Source organism: Nestor notabilis, unplaced genomic scaffold (genome assembly GCF_000696875.1).
Source record: "Nestor notabilis isolate BGI_N333 unplaced genomic scaffold, ASM69687v1 scaffold2819, whole genome shotgun sequence".
Taxonomy (NCBI): domain Eukaryota; kingdom Metazoa; phylum Chordata; class Aves; order Psittaciformes; family Psittacidae; genus Nestor; species Nestor notabilis.
The window spans coordinates 4,906-7,877 of record NW_009943922.1 but is presented as its reverse complement, the minus strand read 5'-3'; the positions used below and the strand labels follow the sequence as shown (position 1 = coordinate 7,877).

The 2,972-nt window shown below is 60.4% G+C and overlaps 1 protein-coding gene across 1 annotated transcript in view; it reads right to left on the bottom strand.

The window, feature by feature from the left end:
• Positions 1-301: 301 nt before the first annotated feature.
• The window catches only part of LOC104411682 (EVI5-like protein), a gene marked incomplete at its 3' end in the record, with an annotated part of 5,236 nt that continues 2,565 nt past the window's right edge, over positions 302-2,972 (bottom strand). Inside the window, exons 4-9 of the mRNA XM_010022168.1 lie at positions 2,592-2,666; positions 2,356-2,481; positions 887-1,030; positions 717-806; positions 464-561; positions 302-362 (exon numbers count right to left, since the gene is read on the bottom strand). Of these exons, the coding sequence (XP_010020470.1) occupies positions 302-362; positions 464-561; positions 717-806; positions 887-1,030; positions 2,356-2,481; positions 2,592-2,666 (594 nt within the window). The remainder of the gene's footprint in view (positions 363-463; positions 562-716; positions 807-886; positions 1,031-2,355; positions 2,482-2,591; positions 2,667-2,972) is intronic.

Here is a 2,972-nt window from a genome sequence, read left to right as displayed (position 1 = left end):
AGGACACAGGGAGGGGGTTTGGTGTCCCCAAGGGGGTCACTGGGCCTGGGGACACCCGGGGACAGGGGGACACGGGGGCAAAGCCCCCCCTGGATGGCTCCATGGCCCTGCGATGGGTTGGGTGGCCCCAGGAGAGGTGCTGGTGGCCCCAGGGTGGCTCTGATGGTCCCTGAGATGGTTCAAATGGCCCCAGGATGGCTCCAGGTGACCCTGGGATGGGTCCAGGTGGCTCCAGGATGGCCCAAGCGGCCACAAGGGTGGCTCAAGAGGCCCCAAGATGCCACCACTTGAGCTGTCTCACCTTGATCTCGATCTGCTCCTCCATCTCCTTGTTCTTGATGGTGGCATATTCCTTCTCCAGCCTGCTTGGGACATGAGGATGGAGACCAGATCCCCTGCTCCCGCGCCCCACATCTGCTGGAGGGCCCCAACCCGAGCACAGGAACCCATGTCCCCAACTCACCTCTTCATCTTCTTGGGGTTGTACTTGACCTGGAAGGCCCTAAGGATGAGCTTGTCCGGGCAACTGTCGAACTGGTGTGGAATCACCTTCTGGAAGTACTATGGGGGCAGGAACCAGCCATGAAACATGGTCCCATGGGGGGAAACCAGCCCCACACCAGGTTCAACCTGCCCCAAACCATGTCCCATTGGCCAAAGCCACCCCAAGCCATCTCCCCTGGGTTCAATGAGGCCCAAAGGCCACCAGCACGGACCTGGGACATGCCCTCCATGTCGAGCTGGACCAGCTCTGCTTGGTTGAAGTGCAGCAGCGCCATTCCCACGCGGAAGACGATCTCCAGCCCCTACGGGAAGGGTTCCTGGTGATCCCAGCGAGGAACATTCCCAGATCCACGGGGTTCCTTTGGGATCGTGGCCCCGTTACCTCGTACATGAAGATGTCGAAGACCCGCGTGGCCACGGGCAGGGGGAAGGTGGTGAGGAAGAGGGTGAGGAACCAGGAGGAGGCGTACATGGAGGTCAGGAAGCTCTGGGAGCGGAAGTGGACGTTCAGCTCCGGCAGTTGCTCCTGGAGGGAAGGAAAAGCGGGAAATGAAGGAGGAAGCGGGAATGACGGATGGATTCCGGCTGCTGAGGCTTGGACAGCTCCAGGAGGGTTTGTGGATGGTCCCCATGGGCTCCTGGTGCTCCTCAGAGCGCCTCGTGGGTGGGCCTTGGGGTGTCTCATGGGTGGTTCGTTTGGGTGTCTCACAGATGGTCCCCATGGTCTCATGGATGGTCCCTGGGGCATCTCAGGGGGGTCTCATCTCACCTCATGGGGTCTCATCAATGCCCCCAAGGTGTCCCTGGGGCCCCACTGGTGTCCCCCTTGAGGAACCATGGATGTTCCTCAGGGCATCTCATGGGTGGGCCTTGGGGTGTCTCATGGGTGGTTCATTTGGGTGTCTCAGAGATGGTCCCCATCGTCTCATGGATGGTCCCTGGGGCATCTCATGGGGGCCTCATCTCATGGGGGCCTCCATCGATGCCCCCAAAGTGTCCTTGGGGTCTCACTGATGTCCCCCTTGAGGAATCATGGATGTTCCTCAGAGCATCTTGTGGATGGTCCCTGGGGCATCTCATGGGGACCTCATCTCACGGGGCCTCATCTCATGGGGACCTTATCTCATGGGGGTCTCAACTCATGGAGTCTCATCTCATGTGGACCTCATCTCATGGGGACCTCATCTCACGGGGCCTCCTCTCACGTCATGGAGTCTCATCTCATGTGGACCTCATCTCACGGGGCCTCATCTCATGGGGCCTCATCTCATGGGGACCTCATCTCATGGGGGTCTCATCTCATGGGGGGCTTCACCAATGCCCTCAAAGTGTCCTTGGGGCCCCACTGATGTTGCCCTTGAGGAACCATGGATGTTCCTCAGAGCATCTTGTGGATGGTCCCTGGGGTAGCTCATGGGGGCCTCATCTCACGGGGGCCTCATCTCATGGGGGCCTCATCTCATGGGGCCTCATCTCATGGGGACCTCATCTCATGGGGGTCTCATCTCATGGGGGGCTTCACCAATGCCCTCAAAGTGTCCTTGGGGCCCCACTGATGTTGCCCTTGAGGAACCATGGATGTTCCTCAGAGCATCTTGTGGATGGTCCCTGGGGTAGCTCATGGGGGCCTCATCTCACGGGGGCCTCATCTCATGGGGGCCTCATCTCATGGGGCCTCATCTCATGGGGACCTCATCTCACGGGGGTCCCATGGATGCCCCCAAGGTGTCCCACTGACGCCCCCTTGAGGAACCACAGATGTTCCTCAGCGCAGCCCGAGGTCCGCGCTGCTGCCCCTGTCCTTGCCCCATGGCTCCACCTCCTGGTTGCCACCATGGGGCTGGTGCCCACCTGCAGCAGGTACTCGAACTGGTAGATGCAGAGCCCCAGCTCGGCCATGCTGGGCTTGAAGAGCTCCCGGAGGCGATATTCCTGCATCAGCCTCACGAACACGCAGAAGGCCTCTTCCTCGGGCATCTGCAGGTCCAAAGGGCCACGAATCCAGCCTGGATCCAGCGCTGGCAGCTCGGGGGGTGCTGGAGGAGCCACCCTTGGGTGAAGGGAGGGCTTGAAAAGCCACCACGAACCTGCATGAGCAGCAGTCCCACGATGAAGGCGCTGCCCTGGCAGTATCCCACCTCCCGGTCCACCAGGGAATAGGCCTGGGAAGAAGGAAAAGCATCGGATGCTCTGGATCACAGTGGTCTCCTGGCCTGGAACGGGGCCCAAAGGGTGGTGGGGATGGGGTCATGTCTACCTGGTGACCCTCAGTGGTGTTTAATTGATGCTCTGGAGGGAAGGGATTGAGGGCAACCAAATGACACCAGGTTGGGTGAGGACATGGATCTGCTGGAGGGGCTCCAGAGGGAGCTGGATCCATGGGATGAGGTCAATGGGATGAGGTTCAACCCTAAACCTGCCACTTGGGCCCCACCAACGCTCCAGGCTTGGGGAAGAGTGGCTGGAAA